Genomic DNA, 27,868 nt, shown 5'->3' with positions numbered 1-27,868 from the left:
CTGATCATGATAAGTACAAGAATTTTAGAAATTTAACTTCTGTACCGCTTGGTTTAGTTTAGGTGCCTATATAAGAAACTTTATACGAAACAGATTTTTATCATTGTTATTGATGTTAATGACATGGATGTCGGTAATGATGAGAAAGGCAATCCAAGGGAAGATATAAGTCATAAATTGAAACAAGCACAGTTTTGTATATAAATTATTAAGAACACTTAGAAAATCGCTAGCTTACTCGACAATAGATGAGATTTACAACATTTACAAACGAGCGGCGAGACTCGTGACGCCGCCTGGCGTGACTCTGTCGTCGACATAACACGCGCATGCGCTAAACACACAGACACATAACACACATATTGTGGAAGATACTACAACTGTACACACTGATTTTTGAGATTTACAAGAATACCGTAACAGAAGAAAAGAGAATTTAAAAGAAGTCGATTTTTTGGAGATTTTTTTCATTAATTTCAGAAAGAAGAGCTAAATATTGTTCTCAAAGTATTTAAAGTTCAGCGAGTTTATGTAGGTATTCATTCTTATTTCTATCATAAATACATTATAGTATTAGCACACATTATCCTCATTAGTGCACGAATTAGATTATTCTCAGAAACATATTCAGATTACGTTATCTAGCTTATGCAAGAAATAACTGTAATTTCTATACGTAGGTTGTACCTAGAAAAACCTTTCAGGCATGATTTCCCTGCATCCGTCCATTAATTCATTTCCTGTTAATCAATATTAAATTATACAAACTTTTAGTTCTTTGGAGTTTGTACCATACATACTTGAAGTTATAGATAATATCTGAATGGATCATCGGTAAATTATAAATGCGATTTGTATCAAAAAATCATTCGAAAATCATTATAAATTAAAATCGTTTGTAAATTAGCTTATCAATTTTCACGTCATATGTTCATACTAAGAAATCATAATATATGCTATATCTTTAGTTATTAAATTTTAGTTTGTCAGAGCGTACGCTAAATATGTTTCATACAGAATTATACGTGGTACATATTTCAAGGTATCTTCACATGACTTACAAAGGAGATTAGTATCACAATCACAAGTACCTACAACTGACGTATAAATATCGTAACATTAATATTAATTACGTTAATATTTGTATAATTATCATACTGAGCCAATAGAGTCTTATTATCTAAGAAGTGTTAAGAAATAAATGCAATTACATCATCAAAAATGTCATAGACACAACAAAGATCGTATTATTATATGAGAGTTTTTGCCTTTATTTACTAACACGTTTGACCTTAAATAAAATCAAGTCTATCAAGTTTACAGTTCAACTCGCAAACTTAAATAAAAGTATTAAAACTGAATAAGTACGAAGTTTGCGAGTATCTAATGACTTTTAAGCGACTTCCACACGACTTGAACCAATAACCGAATATCACAAATACCTACAACCTAATATTGCGAACAATTCACTGTCACAGCATCACGACCGCTGGGAATGCAAGCATGACGTCATCACTTACTATTTGATGATCGAGATTCACTAGGTATAAAAAATATCCTTAATACAATATCACTGCACTGTTTGGTAGAGTTTTTTGTCTCCACGGCATTTACGACTTTATCACCACATCACAGAGTTCATTTCTCCCTGGTGACACTGACGGCAATCCTGGGCAGTTCGTCCTGCGTGGTGTTGTCAACGCCTTGTTCTTCGTGAGGCTTGTCTAAGTTCTCGGCGCTGGTGACGTCATCTGGCAAGGCTGCTTGGCTGGTCTCCGGCAGCAGCAGCGCCAACATAGCGGGACCGAGCGCTACCAGACCGAATACCACGCTTGGTAGTCCTGTCATGTATTTCTCCTGCAAAGAAAGAAAATAACATTATAAATTGACATTCAATTACGATCATAAAACACAAAGATCACAAAATTGAGAGAATGATAATTTGTACAACACATACGCCCATGATGATTGGAGAAGAAGAATTGTTTATAGATGAGAGAGATGATACTGACCAGCAGCGGCGTCTGCGGCGCAAGCACGGAGCCGAGCCGTCCAACAGTGTTGGCGATGTTGGTGAGCGAGTTGCGCGACGTGGTGGGGAACACTTCCATGGCCACCACGTACATGGAGAACACGCCGTAGCTGCTGCACATCTTGCCGAACAGGTAGAACAGCACCGACAACCACCAGATCGCTGGAATATACGATACGATACGTTAGAACTAGGCACACATACCAGTCACAATAGCAGAGTATGGCTACCGAAAAACCGTCAAACTCATTCTTCCCTTAGCATACTTAACATACATGTATACAATAAAAAAGGTTGTTTAGAGGTGCTACATGGTGCTAATGCTACACTTTAGCTCTAATAAAAACGAATACATACGAACTAAAAAGACTCAATAACATAAATAAATACCAACGAAAACTATCAAAAATCTTCAGTAACGTAAATAGCAAAACAAACAAAAACGCAACAAAAAACAAATACTCACACTGAGGAATAAAAGCGGACGAAATAAAGAAGAGACAGCACAATGTATATGCGACACAGATGGGAGCCTTCCTGCCGAACCTGGTGAGCGTGAGCGCGGCCACGATGCGGGTCGGCACCTGCACCAGCATCAGCGCCGACAGGTTGAGGTACTTGTTGCCCGACACGCTGGCCGAGTTGATGATCGTGCCGTTGTACACGAACGTGCAGCAGATGAAGCACGCCGCGATCAGCAGCACGCGCACCACGATCTTCTTCGAGCGAAGGACTGACAGCAGGTGCGGTCGCTCTGATGGAGGATTCTCTCCTGCCTGTAATAAGATTAAGGTCATGGGATTACGAGGTGGAGACTCGCTTTGGGATTGTAACAGTCATTGTACTAAAAATGAGTAGGAAATTAAATATGTGTGTTGTTGACATTATAAAGGCTGGTGGTGGTCGTGGTGGCCTAGTGGGCAAAGAACCAACCTCTCGAGTATGAGGGCGCGGGTTCGATTCCAGGTCAGGCAAGTACCAATGCAACTTTTCCAAGTTTGTATGTACTTTCTAAATATATCTTAGACACCAATGACTGTGTTTCGGATGGCACGTTAAACTGTAGGTCCCGGCTGTCATTGAACATCCTTGGCAGTCGTTACGGGTAGTCAGAAGCCAGTAAGTCTGACACCAGTCTAACCAAAGGGTATCGGGTTGCCCGGGTAACTGGGTTGAGGAGGTCAGATAGGCAGTCGCTTCTTGAAAAGCACTGGTACTCAGCTGAATCCGGTTAGACTGGAAGCCGACCCCAACATAGTTTGGGAAAAAGGCTCGGAGGATGATGTTGACATTATAAAGGCTATAAAGATCTGTTCAGTTGAATGATCTGAATGTTCAAGTTCAATGAACTTTATGGTATGAGATGACAATGACCGATGATCAATTCAGATTAAATCTACATATAATATAGATTGTTAAAATTGTGTTTATTGTGCCCTATAAACTGTTGAATGTTTGTACAAGTAACAACAAATCCTTTGTTCAAATTCGGGTTATTTGGATTACCTTGAACTGTATCAGTATTTGTAGTGCGTATAAGAATGGACATTGTTAGTTACTATGCCAGATCACAATGAGGATGCACCTATTCTATGTTTAGCATTAATCATGTATTCGACTTTATTGCCAGTAACATGTGTATAATATAATTAATTAATCGAGACCATAACAATGACTGCATAAAGAGACAATAAAATTGCCATAAAATCATGTCAAGTCAAGATGTAATAGTAACAAAAGTCTACCTGTTGTGACTTGCTCTCCCCGGCGATGTTCATCAGCATCTGCTGCGCTTTCTTCGACAGCTGTATGTTGTTGATCTTGGCCACTTTGTTCAGCACCCTGACGGCTTCATGGTTCTTGTTGTGCGCCAGCAGCCACCTGACACCCTCGTCTATTAGGAAGATGTAGAACACTACAACTAGAAGAGGCGCGTAGATGGCTCTCATCAGGTGCCGCCAGTAGGGCACCTTCCACGCTATGAGGCCGAAGAACGCGCTGCCGATGCACGCGAGCAGGTCGGCAATGCACGAGAACATCACTCGCTGATTCTGACTGACGGTTTCTAGTGCTAGAATGTGAAAAATTATGATCTCAACTTTAACACCTACTAAACTATAAAACTGTAATAATAAACAAAAGATAATTAGGAGAAATTCAATGGTTCATAAACAATTCATGACAATATTAAGTGCATTCAATGACAATGTAACAAATAAACAATAGTATTACACAGTGCAACAAACTGCACGTGCGGACAATGTGCAAATAATAACTCAATCGTATCATTAACTGAATATAATGAAAGACAAGACGCTGCAGCGGAAGATCGTCGTTACCACAAGAATTAAGGGCACGTGTATAATATGTGATAAAATATATTTATAAGAAGTAAAGTAAACACTAAAAAATATAATAAAAACGGAATCATACGTCACAGCTTACATAATATAGAGAGGAATACCAGGCGTTTTGACGTCACGACTGACGAGCACTATGACAACATAGCAGTACGACGCATTGACGTGCAGTAATAATGGGTCAATGTCAATGACAGAAGGAAAGTTTTTAAGGAAATGTAAGTAATTGTTATACGTGAATAACAATAGGTAGAGAATGGTATAATTACAAACAATTTAGGTTCATTTAAAGCTGCCTACCACCAGCTAGAAAATATACCAATAGAGACTCATGTATTAGTTAAAATATAACTTACACAAGACCATAGAAGCGTTGCCGTATCCGAGCGCAGTCTCAAGGAACTCGAAGACGAGCAGCATCCAGTAGTTGACGGAGAAGGACTTGATGAGCCCCGCCACGCCCACCACCAGCGGCGTGCCCACGATGATCACCTTGCGACCGTATCTGAAGGGAAATATATACAATTTAAAGAAGAAAAAAGAGAAAGGTGAAGGGCCCGGCTGTGATAAATTATAACTTGATCGTAAAACAAGTTTAGAAGGAACTAATTAATTCATCAATTTGTAGTGTTGCTGAATCTAACTTGAATGATTGGTATTCAGTCGTTTAAAAATTGAGTAGTTATGAATTAACTCTTTGGAATGCTAAATGGCTGGTGTTAATAGTAACTTACTTATCAGAAATAAGTCCTGAGATGATGAAAGAGAACACGAGTCCCAGGTTGTGCACGGTGCCAATCATCGTCCGCTTCCACGGCTCACAGCCCAGGTCAAACTGCAAATCATAAGGTTTATTATGTTAAGTGCTACATACTACATACGTGGGAGAAACACACAAATCATTGTTTATTCTAGAAGATCTACTAGATAATGAATATTTTGATCTAATGGTGCTGTGACATGTTGATGAAAATGTCTTCAAATGATTACTTGTACATGTCCAGCAGACACGTAGGCATTACGATGTTATTGTAGTTACAATAAAATATACCTTCTAACAAGTCATCATGATACGCGACATAGATTTTATTTAAAACGTGCATTCTGTTTTAATGAACGAAGATATGAAAAGATTAAAACACTTTTGCTGGACAATACAATTATTCTAAGCAGGCTATCTGATCTTTTCAAACATCATAATGACGAAATTTCACCATTCCTTTTAATTGGAAGAAGAAAGAGATAGAGAAGAAGATTGGTACGATGATCGCAACATCAACACATCATAGTCCGTTATGATTTTTGGCAATTTTCGTTTGCTAAACTGTGCATGAAAAGCTATAATTTGGCTAACAAATGAGCAGTTTGCTGCTGAGTACAAAGGCATTACGAGCGACTAAACACTGTAATGTGTGGTGTTTAGCGCGGCCCCGTGCGTGACGCGGCCCTGAACTTGCTCGCACAATCACCATCATTTCATAGCAGACCAGTTAATTTAGTTGTAGACTTTGGTAAACAGAATGTTTTAGTGATGATGCGGAAATCTTGGATCAAGTCTTGAATATTAATTATGATTCTTTGAAACATACGACACTGCTGATGATGGCGATGATAAAATGTTTAAAAACTTCTCCCCAAGATCCCAAAGGAACCCTTAATCTTATATGACTAAATTCTCACCTCAGCAACAATACTGTTATAGTCTTCATAAATAAGTTTGTCGCAGTTCATGGTGCGGTTCCAGGTAAAGTTGTCGGGCGAACAGGTGTAGGTGAACTGGTCGTCTACCGAGGAGTTGGAGACGGCATCGAGTGGCGTGAGGCGGCGACACGTGCCCGGCTCGCTGGGCAGCGCGAACGAACGCCACGACGCGTTGAACCCGCTCTCCAATGACTCGCATTCGGGAACTACGCATCTGGGGAGAAAAAAAAGTTTTTGTTTCATTTCTGCAATTGTGGGAAATGCTATATTTTATTTACTATTTATTTATTTACACCACTGATCTACCATTACAGGTTTATCTTAACCTAATGCGATAGACGGGACACAATTTTGTTTTCATCCTTAGCCTTATTTATTTAAAAGTCAGTTTCAAATTAATTACATGAATACAACTCCTGCTGGTAAGCAATGGTACCTATTTTTCTTATCCGTTTTCAATGGTTTTCTTACGTTGTGGTCAATCAAAACCAAATTCAGTCAATGCTACAAAGATTTATGGAGTGGACTGAAAAATTAGAAAGGACCAATATCCATTTCTGTAGTATCCATAGACACTACAGCCTGCAAATTATGTAATGCAAGGCACACGACTGACAACAGCACGTGTGTGGCAATGCGCGACTTATGCGGCCTTCCTGCTCACGAGTTGATTGTAACGTCGCCGGCGCGGGCGCACGTCTGTCACACGACACATGCAGGGAGAACTGCACATGACGCGGAAACTGTCACATCTACTAGTTGTTATGTCACATAAACATTTCATTAAGCTGATGTATTAGGAGTTAGATAAAGTCTTAATTAAACAATAATTTTGAAATGTATGATTATTCCTTTCTTATCAATGAACTTCAAAATTAAGAGTGTAGAGGTTATACTTGTTTAAGGCCAAGACCTCAAATTTAAATGATTAACGCTTATTAATCATCATATCAGCTTTCAGGCAACAGCTGATCTGTTTCATTACTACTGTGTAAACATTTCAGCAATCAGCTGAAAGCGCCTCATACGTGAGGAGTTGCAGAAATATCGACAGTAAACGGTTTACGAGTTAGATACCGTAACTCTCTGTGTATGGTAGGAAAATTATAACATTTGTTCATTACTTTTAGTCTTCAATAATAGCGGATGCATAGGTACCTATCTAAATTTAGTAGTATTGTAGTATTTTTTTTGTTTGTCTTCGTTCCTAATGTTCAAGGATCCTCAATGTTGGACTTAAAGAAGTTCACTAAACAAGAATGAATCCATGAATAAAGGGAATTTACTGAGTTGTAGCGTGTCGCGTGCTTCGCGAGTTCGCTCCGCCAGGTGGCCGGCGCGGGCGCCGGTTGATGTGTTTTATTTACTGCCTCATTCAAATTGTAACTTGATCTACAGCTGGTTGAAGTGTTCGTCAGATATTATTTATTTATTTTGTACATTCGTATCACCAATTGACGTCATCACAGTAGCACCAGCTATCGCTGAAAACCATAGCTGGAACTCTGTCTCGTTTCGGGTCTCAGCGTTATGCTGAGCGAGGGCCGTGTTGCGCGTTTTAAGACGCATTTTTTTCACCTCCTTGTGTGTTCTTTCTTTCTTTCTTTCGTCCAACAAGATCATCATGATTGACTAAAATGATGATAACCAAAAATCGCTTCATTTCCACTCACTTACTCATCTAGGTACTCGATGTGGGTACACATCTCGGCTAATCGAGATTGATTTATAACTGTATTATTTTCCTTCCTCGCGCCAACACAAACAGATTTATGATCATTGAGCACCTGCAATTTCCCACCGTCAGATATATGTATTTACCCATATATTTTATTGCATCATTTTATAGGCTAATATGTGATAAGCAGAAGATTCAGTCATATTGAGGATTTAATTTTATGGATAAGTTATATATTTCTTTGCTGCCCTAAATCATATCAGTAAATTATACTGCAACAAACTTTACGTTGCGACGAAGAAAATCTAGACAACAGACAGGATAATCGTACTGTAGGCATATAATATGAGCATGACTAACAGGGAAGTGGGGAAATATTAATATAGTTGTAGGTAAATGACGTTTACAATATACCTATGCATGGGAATACACACCCTCAGCTTGTTGACCGTAGAAATTGGCAATATTTTGCAAGTTATACCTATTACTTCAGGTGCCAGATGAAGGTGTCATCAACTATTCATTCTGAGATAACTATACTTTCCATACCCGGGCAAAACTTATTCCATTATTTATAATATTACACGTATGCTGCACTACAAATTATTTCGCTTTTAGGTATGTGTTCCGATTAACTATAATTACAAAGTAATTTAAAACATCGACCGCTTATCACTCGCGACCAATTAGAAGAAAAACATTGGAAGGAAAACTCAGTCAAAGTCAATATCAAGAACACTATTTTCATTCATATTTTGTTAAAATCTGAAGTTAAGCAGCAAAAGTTACAGCAACATAGGAAGTACTGGGCTGTCCTTTATTTTACTTGTATTTCAGACAGCCCTTATTTTCAGCCTGCTTTTACATTAAATATTTTTTTGCACTTCAATAAAAAGAAAATATATATTTGTGTTCTTACCTGAAGTTGACCTCGGCAGCTGCGAAGACATAGTTGAAGTTGCACATGGCGAGGAAGGAGTCCCGGAAGGCGAGCAGCAGCAGCAGCAGCAGCTGGTACTTGCCGAAGCTGCCCAGCTCGCTCAGGATGCCGTCCAGGTTGAACTGGCCCTCCTTGCTCTCCTCCGACACCTGCCCACGACACATCATCACGTTAATCACATCACGTATCACACTAGTATAAAAACCTTGAACTTATAAGTGAAATATGTTTGTTTCTTCTAAAATTTCTACAAAAACAACTGAATGGAGAACCAAAAGCTTTAAATCAAAATCAAAAGGAGACCCTTAAAGTCCGAATAGTGTAAAGTAGCATTACTTGTTAGGTTAGGAAGGGGCTGGCGTGGTGTTATAGTGACTAAAAGCCCCTAAATTATTGAAAGAGAATAAAAAAAATAAAGACCCTAATAATTAATTAAAAGAATAATTCCATGATATATGGTGATGATCTACTGATACTACTGTTACTGTACTGCTGTACAATCACATTGTACAGCATAACTCACCTTTATACTAGTTTCCTTGGACACCATGGCGGCGGCTGTGGACTCACTTGACGCTGGCACTGCTCGCGCTTGACAACCTCATCCCTGGAACGATGACTTTCTATTAATATATCTCTTCAACTTAATAATTGCCTGTTTCTTCGTCTTTGCGTTCCATGTGAATGATCACGTTTTATTGAAAGCTTAGCTTTTATTCAAATTCTTTTTCATAGTCAGCTAAAGGTACCTACATATTTATCTAAGAAAATAAAATTTGATATTGTATCCGAAGATCATGTTACGTCTGAAGTTAAAATCAAAAATAAATATATATAAGGAAAAAACACGCTTTTTTAAGGATAGCCAAGATGCAAAGATTAAGAAAAGTCAGAGAGCTAACTAGCCTATCACTTCATCATCATTCACTTAGGCAATGTCACAGATTAATTGCCTATTTTATATCATTTATTGGAAGGTCTTAACAAATGATTAAAGACGACTATGTAGGGACCGAAATAAATGGAAAGTTTTCCCGTACTTACAAGCTAAGCTAGTAAGTGCTACACGCTAGGTCGGCGTTGACAGAGAGTGTGAACTAGTGTACTACAGAGAGGCACATATACATATATATTGGAGGACTTTCCTCGACCTGCTGGGTAACTCACGGCGTCACAGAGTAATCCGTCATGACTCTATGATAGTCATAGTCTATTGTCTGACGTGTCTGTTACTATGAGTTTTATTCTATCAGGGTGATGTTGTTCTGAAGACAACCTGCTGATATTTTTGGGGCTCCATACCCAAAGGGTAAATCTGGACCCTAAGTACCTACATATTACAAAAACTTCTCTATCCGTTTGTACCAGGCTGTATCTCAAGAAACGTAATAGCTAGACAGTTATTACAGATGATCATCATCCTCCGAGCCTTTTTCCCAATCATGTTGGGGTCGGCTTCCAGTCTAACCGGATTCAGCTGAGTACCAGTGCTTTACAAGAAGCGACTGCCTATCTGACCTCCTCAACCCAGTTACCCGGGTAACCCGATACAGTTATTACAGATGATGTAGGTCCATATTACTATTGCCGCAAGAAGGACTCAAAGTTAGAATGAAATTAGAATTTTAAGAGGCTCTTATAAAGCAAACGAACATAGTAAGGAACCCTTCGCACGCGAGATTGAGTCGCGCTTGTCCGGTTTTTATAATGATATACTTAAACAACTTGTTGATGATAAAAGTGGCCACACAGGCTGCAAGTCACCAAAAACAAATAATTCTGAAAGCAAACGTGATACGAGTCATTCAATAAATCATTAACACGTGATGAATTCATTATATATACTTATTAATAACATCAATACAGAATTGAATTTATTATTAGTTTATTTAATCAGGTATTTATAATCAGAAGAAATTTAACTCTGACGTTATATTTATTTGTGAAGATATGACCGAAAGCCGACAGTCACATTAGCATGTCACTTACACCATCTAGTTTTATCAACATACATACATACATATAAGAGCTAACAACACTTTCACACTCGCGGATTTTGGTTTGTCCAATAATTTAAATGCACACGTGAACAATCACACGAATAAAATGTAATTGCCATTATATGCACATTATTTACATTAGCCAGATGCTGTAATTAGCAACACTTTAACATTATAATTTAATAAACAATTGTTTTGCGACGATAAAGATTTTAATTAAGATTCAATTAAATGTAATTCCTTATCGGTTTGAGGTATTAATTCAGGTAGGTACACAAGTATATTCGTATAATAATATTGACCGTTATCCTGGATTGTAAGTTTTCGTATTATAAGCAGGATATTGTTTGGTGTTCCTGTTGTGTGCCCTTTAAACCATGCAATAATTAATGTTATTTCAATAAATACCTACCTGTCAAATTAAGTGTTAAATATTTTAAAATAGTTCCTGCATATACTTTCAACCTTCTCTATTTGATCTTTAATATTTAGAAGAGAATACAACTGTACATAAATCAGATAAATCGCATACCCAATACACAATGGTTGTTAGGAAAGAAAATGTAAACAACATAAACTTAAATCAGTTATCAGCTGTTGACATCTGAATGTACCCACTGTCACTGAAATCATTAAACATGTATCTCGCATCTGACATCCACGAATCACTTGCCATTCATTGGCAGAATCGTTGACATTGACAAATCACTTGCCATTAACCAAGAATAGAAGAGAAGAATAGAATAGAATGGAAATGATACCGTCATCGCGGTGAGAGGTGAACAAACTGTTCTCACATAACTGTCACGTTTGTAAATAATATCCGATCATAATCCACGTTTCCCGCACTTGGATAACAACACATTATAGCACAAACACTCAATAATATATTATGTATGTCACAGTCCACGCGAACAATGAAATTGATCGCTACCGGCCTATACCGCGGCGACACTCGCACTGTCTTCACCTATAGAAAACCGAAACAGTCAATAGTCAAGATAGATAGATATTGACACTGACTGTATGTACAACTGTATGATAGTTTGATTCAGTAGTTCTCTATATGACAATACAAATACATTTTGATTCTATACAATAGGACGTGTTTTCGATGACATAATATTGTTAAAGGTTTATTTGAATGTCATTATACTTTCCAGTTATTTTGGTTGAAACTGGTTGTCTCTATGAGGCTTCTATTCTTAATACCGGTTGCCTTTCTTACTTTAGATGAATGTAGAACTCTCTAGATTGTCATAAATATTAAGCGAGAGAAATAAATAAACATTAGTGTGATAAAACCTTGAAACATTTTTTTTTAAGACTGACAAACTATTGCACAATTTGACACAATATTAAATAAAAAAATTGTAACAAACATACAAAATAGGACGACTGATCCATAACTAACGAGTGTCACTACTGAGCACAAGCTCCCGGGTTAGATTCTCGGGTCGTGACTTTTTTCGATTTTTATCAAAAACCGGATATTGTTTCGACCTCTATTGGTATTGGTAATATTGTGTAAAGTAACTTAATTTTTGGCTATTCAAAAACAATGTATATTGTTGTCAAAGATTAATAACAATCAAACAGTTAAGATGTATGTTCATCTCAATGAACTTATCTAATAAAATAATTTCTATCTCCATACATGCATCCAGAATATAATGATGATGAGCTCATTACATACCGTCTCCGCAACAAGTATCTAATATAACGATAATTTATTATTTCTTTATGTTTCAGAAATAATGTGTCGTTAACTTTTCCTTCTTTTAGAAATAAGTGATTAATCACTTTGTTTTCGACTTATATCAAAACAAGTTATATCACACTTATTATGTGGAGAAAATTCTCAAAACACAAAATAGATGCAAGCTTAAAAAAAAATATTTTTCAACTGGTTTCTCCCCAACGATGTTACTTAAATTATATTTTTGAAATCAACAAACGCGTAGTAACAAGTACAAACATACTACGGACTACACAAACATTGTACACTTGTACAAACTATTAACACTAACGCGAACAAATTCTACCAAACTACACTTAAGTGCTTAATGATTGTGTTTGTGAACTACATCATAGAGTTAACATAACATACGAAATTGGTTATTTTACAAAAAAAATATTCGCAGCCATTAAATTTGAACCTACACAAATGAATGACAAATATAATTCATTTATTACTTACTTTAAGTAAAGCCTACGCAGTGGCTACGAGCCTGCGTAGAGTTGTCCCTGGTGGGGTATGTAAGGCTACGCTACGCAATGCTACGAGATTCTGCAGTGCTACGACTGGGATGCATTTGCTACGACAGACTAAATAATGTGGAGAAAGTACACAGATACCCATTCTAAATGAATTCTGAACAAAAATGTATAAGTTATTTTTATTTTTTTTACATATCGGGTGTGTCGTTCATAATCACATTAAATTCTATCACATGTACTTCATGATATTCTATGGCGAATTGTAAAAAAAATAACATAATCCATTCAGTGGTTTAGCCACAGGAGTCATTTTTCGTTTTCATCATTTACAACATCATGTGTAAAGCAGAGATAAAGTTAGGAGTATCGAATGTTTTCATCAGTTGATAGCTGTCAGTTTTCAAGGGAGAATTTCAGCTGTTTGTAATGACTGACTTCTATATGGTGTTCTAATTTTCGCACATTTTTATTCTATTTACTTTGTTTGAAAAATGCATTTTTTTATTTTTACGTATTTTTCTTTTTTCTTTGTGTTAATCGACATATATTAACCAGTATATTAACACATTTCATTTAATGTGATTATGAACGACACACCCGATATATTTCTCTTTACCTGATGTTTCCTCCGAATTGAACCGACCGTTGTAACTTGTGTTAAAATATATAATATTTTTAAGTATTAGATACCTGCTTTAAAATTCTGTATTTCCACTACATTTGTAATTGAAGAAATGATTATGTTAAAAAAAAATCAAGTTCGCTTTGCATTACACATTTTCGTATATCAATCATGAAACACAATGGTACCTTACTGACCCAATTGCGTTATCTTGCTGCAGTAACCTGGTCCCCATTGTGTTCGAGCAACAAAGGCAACAAAGCAACCACTGCAACAGAACCGCGTCTCAATGAACACGATAAGAACAGATCGGGAGCCGATTGTACGTGCGTATGCGCCTGCGAGAGGGTCGATTCAGTTTAAGCTAAAATTAGCGATAAAATCAAAACAACTAAGTATCAGTTCATAAGTGACTTTAAAAATCTTTGGCTTAAAAAATACCATGCATGTATTTTTTTCCCTAAACGAACTGTTATTATTTTAAACGATTATATTATAATGTATTCGATCCACAAGATTTATCTTCAATGGATAAAAAAAAGTTATTAAAATGTAAACACTTCTACTTACGAAGAGATCAGTAAACAAATCACAAAACTTCCAAAGCTTGCACTAAAGAAAGTTCAATTTAAATCACAGAAACAATTCAACTATGAACAAGAACTAATAAAACTCTTTACAAAAGTTATCGACACACAACCGATGTAAAACTAACAAGAAAAATCACTGTTGAAGAATGGAACCTCAAACAATATGGCGGACAATAGTAAGCTCTCTTACATAAACTATTACACAAGTACGAACACGCGACTGAAAGCCGCCGCCATTTCCCTGCGCTTATATACTACAACTAGTTAACGTAACACTCTCACACTATATTACTAATCACCCACTGATTTACTGCTGTATGACAGACTGCTCATTGTACATCCTTGGCAGTCGTTACGGGTAGTCACAAGCCAGTAAGTCTGACCCCAGTCTAATCAAGGGGTATCGGGTTGCCCGGGCAACTGGGTTGAGGAGGTCAGATAGGCAGTCGCTCCTTGTAAAGCACTGGTACTCAGCTGAATCCGGTTACACTGGAAGCCGACTCCAACATAGTTAAGAAAAGGCTCGGGAAATGATGATGTCCACTGACTTACAGCGTGAGGGGTGTCACACTCTTACTGACTTATTTCATCATGTTTCTTATCAAGCCCTTTATGTACCAGGGCTGCGGTAACTCGCGCGAATAAGCCCGCAGCCCCGGCAGGCTTTGACCCTAGGGAACACTTCACTGGAAAACTGATGCACCTTCAGGAATGAATCTTTCCTACTGATCAGCTGAGAAAAGCCTGAAACTTACAGGAGATGTGCTTACGACGAAGCTGCGTACGTACAACTAAATATGCTTACTTACACAGTTATCTTGATTTTCTCGGTTTTCTTTACAACTTACTTTGTGAAAATTATGTGTTTGTGTGTAAAATTAATATTTAAAAGATAAATTTTTATCGCTTTGATTCGGTTTAATTATTTTGTGATTTTTATAATTTTGAAAAGACAATTATCGTTAGTAACTAAAAACCAAAGCATTTAGAAGTGTTCAAAACAAAAAATTATTATGTTCAGGATATTATCATACCATCTCAACATCATGAATCATCTTCAAATTCAAGAAAAATCTGGAAAAGCTATTCGTGCAACACCTGCATGAGATGCGTCAGTGAGTAAAGTCCGCTTAACGTTAGTAATGAACTGTCGTGGGCTCAATCACATAGACCAGATCATGCCAGGATATATCCTTGTTTACGACTTCATGTCTTGGGATTACAGAACGACAGATGTTTTATCTCTAAACTATATCTTCACTGCGATTATTATGATCATCATCAAATTGTATCAGTGACTATTCTATAACATCTGAGTCATAATGATTTGCTATTTTGTGGAGAAATAAAAATGGTCTTATATCCCAATGAACCAAGTAGCTACCAAGTAGCATTAACATCTACAAATTTTGCTTTCAAGTTAAGCATGTAAAGCAATGTAAGCTTGTCAAAAGTGTGCAATAATTAACTATTCCTCTTTACATGACGCAATCTGTTACTATGATGACCTAAATAATACCTCTGTTTTCCTGAAGTGACTAGGTTATCCTAGATGCTCTGGAAAATTAAATAGTGGTCATCAATTTTCCTTTGATGAAACCTAAGGTTTTCTGAGAAAAGTTTATCATCATCTGCCAAGCCTTTTTACCAGTAGTGGTTACTGCTGCGTATCGGTGTTTTAGATAGAGCGACTGCGTATCTGACCTCCTTGACCCCGGGAACCTGGACACTAAGCCTTTGGTATAAGACTGGTTTTAAGATTTTCTGGCTTCCGACTATCCGCAACGACTGTCGAAGATGAATGAGCTGGTTTTGATAGTCACCTACGACCCGGCTGCGCCAAGCCTTGCTTTAACTCTATGATTGAACAACCTATGAGCTTCTTTTAAGGAAACTTACCTAATACTCATAGACAAAAATGTGGGTTTTCAGACCAACTTGCGATGAAACTACTAGTGTAGAGAGCGTGCGATAAGCAGAAGGTATGAGAATGCGTGAACAATTTAACATAAACTGTGACACGGCGAACTGGACGCCCTACAATAACATGTGACGTGGCGATAGAACCCATAGCTTATAAATACTGTAATATTATTATATTGTTATATAATTATTATAACTAATATAATATATTTGTTATATAATTTTAATAAATGTAGGTCATATAATTATATCATTTAATTATATCGTAACATTTAAAGCACGAATAAATATTATTTAAAAAGCATTAATAATCATAAACAACTACTATGGAAGATAGTCAGCTGACCTCTTAACTTGAGAAGTGAAGAAAATTCCTCTTAACTTGAGAATTGAAGAAAATTTTAGAAGTAGATCGATAAACAAAGAAAGAGAAAAGTTCCTCACGATGTCTAATTGCAGGAGTCATGGGCCAATCAAATCTGAGTCATATTACTAACGTCATAGAGGTCATTATAGGTATGACTTGCTCAATCAATTATAAAGATATCTGCCCTTGTAACTGTTCTAGGTAAAGTTGAAGAAACCACAAGGGTTTGACAAGGAACCACTCATTTTGTAAATTAGGAATTAGGTCACAGTGATTTAGCGTAAATTGGTTAAGAACGGGTAAATACATAAATATAATATTTTGTGGTTTTTCCGCTTCCTTTTTCGGCAAAGGTGCGTTTCTAGCATTAAACACTGTTCATGAATACTTAAGTAATTTAAAAACATTAATTTGGTTTTCGGTTTCAATACATATGCTACAAAATACAACTTCAAGCTGAATGTGAAATAATATGACTCCAAAAAAATCCAAAAACTCCAAATTAGCGCGCTTTCCCACTAAGTAGCGGGATTTTTTTGCGCGACAATGCTTACAACAATTGACAGCTACCGGCACAAATATGACACCAGGATCAGCGTAATGGGATTTGAGCGCGGGGCTGCGGGATTTTTCGAAAGAGTTATTGCGGCCCGGGTACATAAAAGCCCTACGAAGGAACATGATGAGCTTTAGTCAGTAAGAGTCTGACACTCCCTCACGCTGCTAACCCACAGTTTGAGGAGTCATTTGATAACTTCCCATCAAAAAAAAAAAAATGAGATTTGAGAACGTGTCACTTGCTCTGTGCTAAACACACTGAGCAAAGTCCACTTATATGAAAGCGCTGTTACTGAAACAATGATCACTAAACCATTTTACATAGGTTCTTAGTGGTGACGTTATACATATGTACAATCTACTATATTACATAATGTTAAGTTGACAACTGTTGTTGTTCATACAGTTTGTTTACAGCTAGATCCTCACGAGCTAACATAAACAATAGTTGATGGGCGCGCACGCGCACCAATTACACGTACAAAAGTAAATCTGATTGAGTGGAACTGTTTGTGCTAACTGTGACACGAGTTAGTACTTTACCAATATTTTTTAATACATGGAGAAAAAAAATAACTGTTTTCCCATTCCAGTTTTCATCAACATAAAACTCAATACTTTGGAGTAAGAAATATTTGTTAAGTTCTAAGAAATGAAAGATAATATAATATACAAATTGTATAGTACCAAATGTATGTACATGTATACCTATTGCCCTGATAAGCAAAGATGTCTTAGATCGATACTTACAAAATGCCTCGATATTGATATCCCGCTTCTATTAACTGACTGAAGTGACTGAATGAAAGTAGGGGTTGCAGTAGAATGCTAACCTAGTGGCCGCAACTGGTTTAGCAAACACGATGATTGTCTATCTGTTTTCAATAATGAGAAGCTCTCACGCACGTGGCATACACAACGTTTATGAATAAAAAATAGTTCCGCCTCCCTTTGTACATGAAAACACATGTAAACATGTGCACCATATGTTCTCAGGGAAGTATAAATGAATACCTATAATATCCATTCATGATCATGAACAGTAACTGTTTATACTTCTCGTAGCACTTTTACCCAATTGCTGAAAGATTTTTTCTAAGAAGTTTGTTCTGAATACTCCCATAACACGAGATTATTTACATAAATATTTTTTATTGCTATTCATAACAAATTTTGTTTTGATAAAGACAGAAAATCCTTCAGACTAATATAAAAGACATATTTATCTATGTGCATCTTGTGCCTACGAAACATATCAACGCGCGTAGCACTGCGTAGCCGTAGTCAAGTGAATGGCCTACGAACATTATTTGTTGTTGCTGTTTCGGCAAACTGCATTTTCTTCTAGTTTACATAAACATAGAACAAAGAGTAATTTATTTAATTTACTAAATATCCTGTTTTTGTAAATGGCGTGTAGGTGTAGTTAGGTAATCTAACACGGGCTAACATATTAAAGAATAAACAATAGAAATTGCTCGATTTAACTCCTAACGTTAAAATATGCATAAATTAACAGAAAAGCTAAAAACCCCGTGTTTCGTAACTTGTAAATTGCGGGTCTGTTTTCTCGTGACTACGTCTAATGATTTACCTACTATACGTTATAGGTTAACTCTATTGTTCGGCAGTGACAATGGCAATGGACTATGACGTCACGATTCATTGCAAATATTATCCTCCATGTGGTCAGTGACACGAGCCGCGTCATATGGCTCTCGAACAGTTGATAAGTATGCGGTAACAGTTTCCAGCCGCGGTTTCACACTGCGAATTTGCCAGGAAATACATAGTTATTTGTAAACGAAAGCATGACATTATCACAATAATAATATGGAGTTCCAGACGATTTTCGGTCACAGCGGCGATTCTCATATAAAGAGATTAGCCAGGTGCACAGGACATATGTGCACAAGCATTTGCGCAGACACAGATATACTCACTATTCTCTCACTCTTATACCAAGATGGAACGGCAATCCAACAAACAATCAGACGAATCGTAATCATCAACCCTACTGCACGATAAAGTATATTTTTTCGTGTTGTAAGAAATCTCGCCTACACAAGAATGATTTACGAGTAGGTATAGAAAGACCACATGACGTCCTTTGTCGTACGTCTTGTGGTCACAGCTGTGAGTCAACTACCCCCGTCAGAAGAAAGTGGGAACTACTCTTTAGTAAGGAGGGAAAGGAAAACCCTTCCGGAGTGAAAGATAACCGGACTTTCTGTGTGATGTGCGTAATCATTATTGCATAAGTTGTGATGTCATTCTTATTGTTTCATTTTGTTACGTGCCTACAATTTAGTTGAGGGAAAATTAGAATAAGAGACCACAAGCTTTCATAAATAAGAAGGAATAAGATTCGGATTAAAAATTTACATGAATACGTCCTAAGTTTGTCTTGTAATATTCCTCGATAAATAGGCTATCTAATATAGAAAAAACTTTTCAAATTGGACTAGTTAGTAATTCCTAAAGAGGGTTACGCAGAACAACTCTTTAGCTTGCACCTATTTATTTACTTTGGTATTAGTATAGATAAGTCCAAACGGATTGATACATATTAAAATTATGTCACATGCGTTATGATAATCCTCAATCAATATGTCAACAAAGCGTAGCTAAGATCGGGCGCACACGCTACGACTGCGCATAGTCAGTCATTACTATCGATCTCTGCACACTCTCTTTTTTGGCAAAGATTATTTACAATTTCACAAACATTCCTAAAGGGAGTATTGGTAATTACGTAAAGTATCATCAACTCAATTATAAGCAGGTCTCTAAATGAATACATAATGTAGTTAGAGCACAGTAATGTAGACGCGCGTGAGTGTCGCGCGCGGGTCAGTGCCGGCGCCCGCGCGGTATCTGTTGACATAACTCGTGTTTACAATAACATACGCCGCATGACACGTGGACTGAGATACAACAACATACGATCCTTAGAGAAAAGATATCTTAGAAATCGGTTTTAGACACACTGTCACTTTCTTATTAAGCAATTTTTTAGGTTTCTAAGTAGGTGGGAAAAAGTACTTTTCTTACTTTTGTGAACTCAAAACACTAAGAATGAAAGTGTATGCAATACGTACAATAAATGCGATTTTACCAGTTTTGACCCACTTCCCAAAAAAAAAGGTTCTCAATTTGGATGTTTTTAATTTCTAGGGCCTAAATCCTTGCTACTAGCAACGTCAATGAAATTACTCATACGAATTGGGTAGTCCAATTAATTTCCGCGTCATAACAGTCTAAGACATATACTTCCTTAGGGAATTCCGTTCCACGCATGGTTGCGCTAACGTTAGGCATTAGAAGTGATGTCATAGTGTGACTATGTCTCCTGAGTCAGTGCGCATGCGTGGAGTGGCACCCGGGTGACGAGTCACGATGTCTGCGGCTCACGACCATACAAAGGTCTCAAGGCGCTTCCTATAGTTACACATTTCTTTTAGGTATAATTAAAAGGACAGGAACTAAGCTTGATTTCCCCTAACCGCATAGATGATTTTCATATATCTAGTTGCAAAGGCGCGAACGAAAAGCCTCTCAGTCGGTGGGGACTAAGGCCCGGTATCCACCAAAGCGGAGAGAAGAGGAGACGAGAGGAGATGTGCCGCGAAGCTGGCAGGTTATTTGGTGTTTGGTGGAGAAGAGATGCGTTGCGGAGAGGAGATGTGAGCTGTGTGTAGCTCTGTCTAAGAAAGCAGCCAGTCAACCGAATGACGTTTCGGGACGTGCGAGGCGCGCGGAGAAGGCAGCGGGGTCAGCGCAGCCCGGCCGCCCGACTAGACACTTCTCCGCTCTGCCGCGCCGCTTGCTCGCTCGCTGCAGAAAATTCTATAGAAAAATGAGACATCTCTCCTCCTCTCCGCTTGACCCATTTCCACGAAAGCTAAACGGAGAAGAGATGTGGAAATAACGAAATCGGATTGGTTTATTCAAACACATCTCCTCTCGTCTCCTCTCCTCTCCGCTTTGGTGGATACCGGGCCTAATTGTAGAGCTTTCGATATTGGTAGGTACGCTAATGTTTATGAAATTACTTGTACACTGAAAAATATTTTAGGTGTTGCCACAAACTTAATTGACAGACGGGACAGACCCTATATAATTCATAAATTAGCCACTTTAAATAAAAGCAGGTCTTGATCTAAAATCAATCGAGATCTGTAATAACAATCATTGATACTTTGTTTATAAAAAAATACTAAAATGATGTCATAATAATTTTTCCTCTGTTATTGCAGAAGATGTTACAAGCGACACGACTCCGAAAGTCGTGTCCTACTGCACGAGATAACGACATACTAAACTATATGCATGTTTGTCTGTCTGTATGTTTGTGTGTGCAACATGTTTTGTTCTCTGTATCTAGTAGTTAATTAATTGTAATACTGACGATCGACCTTTACACATGTGCAGTTGAAGATAATGTTTCTCTAGTAACACGCGACGCAGAGAGCTTTCAAAATTTATAAATTCCTCTGGAAGTGTCGGTAGTACCTAGCAGTCAGTACAGAAAAAATCTCAAATAAACCTACATAATTATTGAAATGGATTTTTCAAACAGTTGTGTAATTTCAAACAATCTCTGCAGGATTTCAAAATATACGGACATTATAAAAATCTACAACTTAGGTACAATAACGTCACTTGGTTGACACCTGCACTTTTTAGAGGGTTTACATGATACTGAGAAAAATATATGAAAGCTAGACCTACATATGTCTCTGTGTATTCATAATAATAACTTAGTAACTACAAGTTTGTCTTTAAATGAATCACTTATGAATATCACAAACAGGTGCAAAATCGATTTTATGTGCTTTGTAACAGTAGTGAACGTGTAATATTGATGCAACTGCACAATAGTTATAGGCACCAATAAAATATGGAACAATAAAACTTGCATGAAACAATAAATCGGTCAATCGATACAATACCTTTACTATTTCTTAGTTACACAAAGGTCGAAAGGTCTAGTAGTCTAATATCTAAAACAGTTCTCACTCTTAATTTCATTTAATCACACAAGATGGAGCAAATACTAAAAATTAGAATAAAATAATTATTTTAGGGGGCTCCCATAGAATAGATAACTTGATTTAAGCCAGCAGCTTTTCAATGAACTTTCTGCAATAAAATGAGCTGCTAAACTCACAACAGTAGGCATTCAAAATAATACGCTTCTAGATCAGCAAATCGCTGACAGCGATAAACTAGTAAACATAACAATTCGTCATTACAGGACTGATGAGAACATCACATGAACACATTAACACATTATGTAATTATATGACATACTAACTCATTAAAACGAACTAAATAACAGCTCAAACTGCACTAGTAACAATACACCTATTTATAAACATAAACATCTAATTTACATTAAAAGTTATAAGTACCGAGAACCGAGGAATAAATTAAAGGGAACAAATACTATGATGCACCTCGACAAATAAATAATTATAAGAATCGGATTTGTGTATCAGTTTGTGAACAGTCATCAGGTATAAAACAGCTGTGTACATAGCAATGATTCATTAGCACTCGCTCTATCGCACGAGAAGGAGCTTTGTACGTACACAAGTGCAAGAGCACAGAGGGTCAATATTTGTGTAATATTGCTAGTCTTATGTGACTACTAGGTATACACGGGGTCTACTCCCGAGTCCCGGGTCGAACCGAAATCACTTTGTGGATTTTAAGTAACTTTCAGAAAGCAGCCGAAAATATATCTATTCGAGTCGGTGGTGATCTGTCTGTGCCTCGGAGACCTCGTAAATGTTTCTCTTCAGATATATCGCATCATCAGAACCTTCACCTGACTGAGGAAAAGGCATAAGCAGCGATTATGGGACTCTAACATTAAACAGGGACTAATGTCACATCGAGCTAGGAGCATTGATAACCTGAATAGAGCTACTTACTTATCCAAATCCAAAGACTATAAAACCACTTTATGTCAAAACCCAACCATTATTAAGTTACCCTTTGCTCGGGTAATCGAGTAACAAATCGAATCCACTAGCTATACACATTGGCAATGAAACAGTCCACCTGCGTAGCTCGTAACTCGCGAGCCGCAACATGTTCCCGCGATTACAGCCACCTTGACGCCACACGTGGCTAATCGTAAAAAGCACTGCCTTACGTAAATTATGCAAATACACGATACACATGTAAACATGCCAGTACAGTACATAAGACAAAGATTATTTAATTCAACCAGAATAAGATATGTAGATAAATCGATCACCTATCACGTGGACAAGATAATTTGCAGATTTCAAAGTTTTTTTTAATGTTTGCTGATCTCTGACAGTACTTAACCTGCTACTAAGGATTACTAATTGTTATACTGCCAAGTGCCACATTCTGCATCTCCTTTGATATCTTTCTTTACAAACCGATGGAAAACATTAAACCATCCATATGACCAGGAAACATTCAGCATCACCATAGGCCGATGAACGCCAGAAGAAATGCCATTGTATAGCAGACGCGACACCAAGGAAGTTATTTTACGACTTTTCCGCACTCGGTAAAAAGTGAGCCAAATAATGTTAGTGTTTACAAACAACCATAATATTGTCCGAACTGGGTACTACAAAACCGTTCTCTTCTGATCTTCTAACTGAAATATTGTCATAATGTTAACTTTCTCTGAGATAATCATGAGTTCATAATGCTTGATCTAACAGTTATTCACTGTGCACTGTTTCCTTTTCACCTACCATTAAAATGGGGAACAAATATAATGACCACCATAAAATGCTTTGGTACCCTTAGTTTTGCAACCAGAAAAATCTACTGAACACCAGAAAAATAAAGTCTAAAAATGTAATAGTACCAGCTATTTTAGTCACGACTTCACTTTAAATTGTATTCGACCACCAAATTTAGTAAATGATCACCAACTCTTGACGACCAAATTAATATATTATTTTTGCCTAAATAAGTCACTGTGATTGCCATAAAATGTAGGCTTATTATCAAATAAAGTATTATGATGCCATATTAAGTTATGTGTCCGGCTTGCAATGCATGCGTGAGTGTCAGTATGACGAGTGACAGGGGAAAATGGAAGAAAATGACATATTGCGCCGACCCCAAGTAAAATTGGGAACAGGGCAGGAGAAAGAAGAAGAAGAATGTGTTTCTCAATACACTCCCTCGAAAACACACTCTTATCGCACTGTTTAGAGGCATGCAATAGACAATTTTCCACCCTAGTGCAGGAAAAGGGTCCCAATAATGTTATTACATTTATTGTATCAGGCCGAACTTATTTTTTTGGAGTCAGTTTACTTAAACAGGATAGCAAGATGTAAAAACTTTGATTATCATTTTATATTAAAACGCTGGTATAATTTTGATGATCATTCACTACTTTTGGTGATCATTTACTACTTTTGGGATAACAATGATTTATTTGGACCCATTTTGCTTAAATAGGATAGCAGAATGTAAAAACTTTGGTTATCATTTTACTTTAAAATGGTGGTTTAATTTTGGTGATCATTTACTATTTTTGGCTTGCGCATGATTTATTTTGGAGTAATTTCACTTAAATAGGATAGCAAAGTGTTAAAACTTTGGTTATCATTTTACATTAAAATGCGAGTTTCATTTTGGTGATCATTTACTATTTTTGTCTGCTATTTGTTACTATTTCTGGTGATCAGTTAAACATAAGCCATTAAAATGTAAACATTGTACCTCTATCTGAGTTTAAGCGGCAACTACTTTAGATACACATGTAACCAGCCATATACTACTTTTACTTAAAAAAAATAATAAACTGTGTCCCAATAAATAATTATTCTGAGTGTCGACGTCACTGACAAAAGATTTCGCGTCACGAACTGTAACGATTAAGAAAACATAGATAACTATATAGAGCAGTCGTTGGCCGTATTTTTATTCTGTTTGAGGTCAATAGGTTGTGTTGCGACGGTCACCTATCTTGCGCGCGCGCAAGAACCGGCGGCGGGTCGCGACCGCGTGTCAGCGAGGGTCTGATAACACGCCTGCTTATTGTATCGACTACTTAATTACTTCTAATTATAGTGACTTCAGAAGGCTATTTTACAATTCGAGGTTTAATTTTAGATCTCTCAACGTCCAAAATGGAGAAAATTTTTAATTTAGCCGATGACTGAGCTCTTTTATTTTTTGAAAAGAGGTAGGTAGTAGTAATATATGTACAATTTGGGTGATATTAGATCATAAAAAATTAAAGATTATTCCGATATTTTTTCCTCATGTAATCTTTAATGAGGCACATCCTGCTAACAAGCCTTTAACTGCTAAGTGTCCCTGTTTTATATGCAAGACAAGACTTTTATCTAACTGTATCGTGTTGCAAGCTTAGCCTTCTGGCGATTGCTTATCACTTGACTAATTGTGCGAATACTAGCTTGGCGATAGTGGCGGTAAGTATATACTGCTCTATATGCGAACATAGTGCAGTAAAGTGCACTGTCACAGTGCATTTTAATGTATGCGTATGCGTAAATATGCGGCAGTCGGTGACACGGACTGTAACACTGAAATACACAAAGAGAAAACTGAAGTATTTATGAAACAACAACTCACGTTATAAATATATGACGACTCTTTCATACGTTGCATTTCCTTTACTCGTATTGTGCTTGTGAAAAACAGTGGAATGTATGAGTGTCACCAGTTACTACTTTCGCTTGTGTTCCATTCATTGCCTCGACAAGGAGTTGAGCGTGACGCAGCACGAGTGCGACCTCAAAGGACGATGTCTTTGTAACATCTCGGCCGAACGCATTGTGACTCACTCACTGAAAGTTCTATTTATGTAACACATTGCTTATTTTATTAACAAGGGAATTAAAGCAAAAAATACTGTGGAAAGTTTCAGATAGGTCACGCTTAGGTAGTTGCAGAAAGTAGTTCATTAAGTATGTTAATGAAAGGGCATGAAAGTATTTTTAACAAAGACATTTAGCATACCTATGTACCTACATACGAACCTAAAACAGTGCTTCTATTTACCTACTCATAGAAGTAAAAAAAAAAAGCCCAATGTTTATTTGAGACATTAAATACATTTTGTCATCCTGACGCCAAAGAATAATGGCTTGTATTGCGCACAGCATACAATCGAAAATTAAAGTTTTAGAAAATGGCCATTCATTTCCTGGTCGTTAATATGTTTTATAGTACCTAATTACAACTAAAATAATAGCAAGACCGCGACAGTTTATGCACAAACTCGTACGATGGTGGATGAATGGCGGCGCGATATGCGCTCGCACGCTTGCCATCACTACATTGTACATTATATGCATATGTACGTGCTTCATTGTCTTCAAACTAAAGAAAGTATTCATCGAAACAATTATTATGGACCACGGACCTTTTGTAATTTTAGCCTTATAAAGTGATATTTCTTGTCATTTGTACTTTCTGGCAAATGATTTGGGATTTATGTTGAGTTTAAATAGCGTGATTGAAATTTTGAATGGGGTCCTTAAAATACTATTTTATTTCTCTGTTTAAAACAATACCCGAAAATATTTTCGAGCTCAAAACATTGAACAGCACAATAATTTAAACAACATATAATATCGATCTGTAACAAACAATGACAGATATCCGTTATTGTCACGGACGAAGGAAAGATAGTTATTGTGTAAACAGTGAAAAGTCACATTTTTTTAAGAATATCATACTTTTTGTAAGTATTATGAACTTTATACCCCAAGATATTCCAGTTTAGAGAATGACGTATGGTATGAGTGTATTATAAGCAAAGAGCGACCTCTGCGAGCTTTGATCCCGATTCCTGAACTCTAGCTTATCTAGCGCATCTATATCGATAGGTAACATGTTTCCATGTCAATACGAACCTAGTAGGTAATGTGTGAGATACGGGTTAAATAGCATCGAAGAAAGTTGCCTGCATGTGACACCTAGTATAGAACTAGGCATCATCGTCTACCTCACATAGGCATTGTTACAATATGGGCACCTAGGTATTGTAGGTATAAAGCGATCATATTTATGCCCGTGAAAACACTCTGTTTCTGTGCTAGTTTATATGAATTTTAAGATGATAATCCAATTTATTGTATGTTTAGCAGTTTTAAGCCTAATTCGTTCACAACCCTTCTTGGCAGTTGGTTAAACTAACACACGCGGAAGTCGGCGGTATACAAACAAATGGTACAGTTGACACACCGGATAAAATGCGGTTCATTTTAAATTCTGGAAGGAAAACCGGTTTCTTTTGTCAAAATCATAATTCAGGAAAATATGAAAATCGCAGGAGGGAACACCGCGCCAATTTAAAACATAACGAAGTACTTACACAGGTATTATTATATTATCTAAAACACCAGCTAATAAATTAAAGTGAACTTACACAATACTCACTCGATTTTTTCAGTACAATTTCATAATCACTGCACTTTATTCCTAGAGTATGTGTGAACTGCAATAGTCGGTGTGTGACAGTGTACGCGCGGGTGTCCATGTGTGCGTGAGGTGCGCGCGCGCGCCTCGCTCCGCAGTTGGCCGCGACTACGTCTGCGCCGGCGCAGCCGCCCCGATACTAACATAAACGCACCTCATTATTGTGAATTTCGCATTATAATTTACTTGACTATACTTACTGATTATATGAACTTTAATATTCAGTTTATATCCGCTGTAATGACATACTTAGCTACCTTATTAACTTATTATGAAAACCTCTACTATAGTCATTTATATTGCACGTTTGTTTTGAAGCGCATCTAAGCAAATATCTATAGGTAAACCCCCTTGTAGAATCATAGAGAATTCAGTATCCGGTTCGTACGCTCAAACAATACATATTACTTAAC

General features: G+C 37.0%; 2 protein-coding genes across 6 annotated transcripts in view; both read right to left on the bottom strand.

The window, feature by feature from the left end:
- Positions 1-27,868, bottom strand: part of LOC126056057 (organic cation transporter protein) — a 173,010-nt gene that overhangs the window by 138,632 nt on the left and 6,510 nt on the right. The window lies entirely within an intron of this gene.
- Positions 1,258-27,827, bottom strand: LOC110377883 (solute carrier family 22 member 3). 5 transcript variants are annotated; one of them, XM_049847518.2, is made up of 10 exons: positions 27,406-27,827; positions 9,235-9,318; positions 8,691-8,860; positions 6,073-6,307; positions 5,127-5,227; positions 4,749-4,897; positions 3,778-4,103; positions 2,579-2,808; positions 2,013-2,194; positions 1,258-1,857 (listed from the first exon to the last, which is right to left on the bottom strand). In XM_049847518.2, the coding sequence occupies exons 2-10, from the start codon at positions 9,259-9,261 to the stop codon at positions 1,748-1,750; spliced, it is 1,530 nt and encodes a 509-aa protein (XP_049703475.2). In that variant the 5' UTR covers positions 9,262-9,318; positions 27,406-27,827; the 3' UTR covers positions 1,258-1,747. The 5 variants fall into 5 exon arrangements, with proteins under 5 accessions (XP_049703475.2, XP_021192603.3, XP_021192604.3 ...); XM_021336928.3 differs by having other exon boundaries at positions 2,499-2,808; positions 27,406-27,825; XM_021336929.3 differs by having other exon boundaries at positions 2,499-2,808; positions 27,417-27,825.

This window comes from Helicoverpa armigera, chromosome 7 (genome assembly GCF_030705265.1).
Source record: "Helicoverpa armigera isolate CAAS_96S chromosome 7, ASM3070526v1, whole genome shotgun sequence".
In the NCBI taxonomy this organism is placed as follows: Eukaryota; Metazoa; Arthropoda; class Insecta; order Lepidoptera; family Noctuidae; genus Helicoverpa; species Helicoverpa armigera.
The sequence above is the reverse complement of the archived record's forward strand: the minus strand, read 5'-3'. Positions and strand labels throughout refer to the sequence as shown.